At 35.6% G+C, this 1,183-nt stretch overlaps 1 protein-coding gene across 1 annotated transcript; it reads right to left on the minus strand.

Moving 5' to 3' along the window:
• Window positions 1-356: 356 nt before the first annotated feature.
• Window positions 357-857, minus strand: LOC108660683 (uncharacterized). The gene has a single exon (XM_018114943.2). The coding sequence runs from the start codon at window positions 855-857 to the stop codon at window positions 357-359; it is 501 nt and encodes a 166-aa protein (XP_017970432.2).
• Window positions 858-1,183: the final 326 nt, after the last annotated feature.

The raw sequence follows: 1,183 nt of genomic DNA on the forward strand, positions 1-1,183 counted from the left end.
CCTTCTAACATATTTAGAAAACCCATACCTTGTTTATTCTTTTGAATTTCTTTAAGGTAGACCTTGCAATTTCGCTTCCAATGTCATTTCACACCACAATGGAAACATTTTCCTTTGGTGTTGTCTTTTGAAGCAATCTTTTTCTTCATGGGCTTTTTCTTTGCTCCCATTAAGTCCTTAGAAATCTTTTTATTTCCAGCTATCTTCTTTTTACCCTTGGGTTTGGGCTTAGAAGTGGAAATTGCACGTGGTTCAGGTTTCTTTTTCAAATCAAGAACCTCCTCCACATTTTGAAGATCATTCATTAGCCCACTTAGGGTGTAATCCCTAGTGTGCAGTTCATAATCCAATTTGAACTATGAAAATGACGAATTCAAGCTATGAACGATCATTGATATTTGCGTTTCTGCATCTATCTCAACACCATTTAGTTCTGCCTCATTGAGACAAGAGATCACTTTCAGCATGTAATCTCTAACTGGCTCCCCAGGTTTTTGCTTAAGGTCCTTAAAAGCACTGATTGCTTTCACCTTAGCAGATCTAGTTTTCGTACCAAACATCTCATGTAGGTGCAACATTATGTCAACAGCATTACCCATGCTTTCATGCTGCTTTTGCAATATACTGTTCATAGAGGCTAGTATATAGCATTTAGCCAGCTCATTTGCATCATGCCACTTTTTATGATATTCAATATCTTGTGGAGTTGACTGAGGAGTCAGTGCTTTAGGCTCATGGTCAGAAAGAACCCATGTGATCTTGTCATAATTAAGGACAATATTAAGGTTTCTTTTCCATTCAGAGTAGTTAGCACCATTCAGAGTGCATTTGTTCAGCAAAATTGAAAGTGGATTCATATTTGTGATGCATATATGTTCATGAAAGTATGTTTGAAATTATGTAAGCATACTAGTTATTCATAGACTTTGAACATTTCATGATGCATGTATGTATGATAAGAATATATAAAACCCTATAAATTATATTATTAGTTCGACGATCATCTACCTTTTTGTAATAAATTAACCGATTATGGGTTGTGAGAATTTACTACTAGGTAAACTAGGACCCTCCCACTTAACTATGTTGCCTAGTATCTTCATACTTAACATGGTTAAGGAGCACCTTCATTTGGTCCATGAAGTTTACTAACATAGCTACTGTAGGCAGGTTAATAGTAAAT

The sequence above is a fragment of the Theobroma cacao genome, chromosome 2, assembly GCF_053813885.1.
Source record: "Theobroma cacao isolate CCN51 chromosome 2, ASM5381388v1, whole genome shotgun sequence".
NCBI lineage: Eukaryota > Viridiplantae > Streptophyta > Magnoliopsida > Malvales > Malvaceae > Theobroma > Theobroma cacao.

What these genes read in the sequence shown, in the direction of transcription:
- LOC108660683 (XM_018114943.2), bottom strand. Translation starts at nt 857, where the DNA reads ATGAATCCACTTTCAATTTTGCTGAACAAATGCACTCTGAATGGTGCT.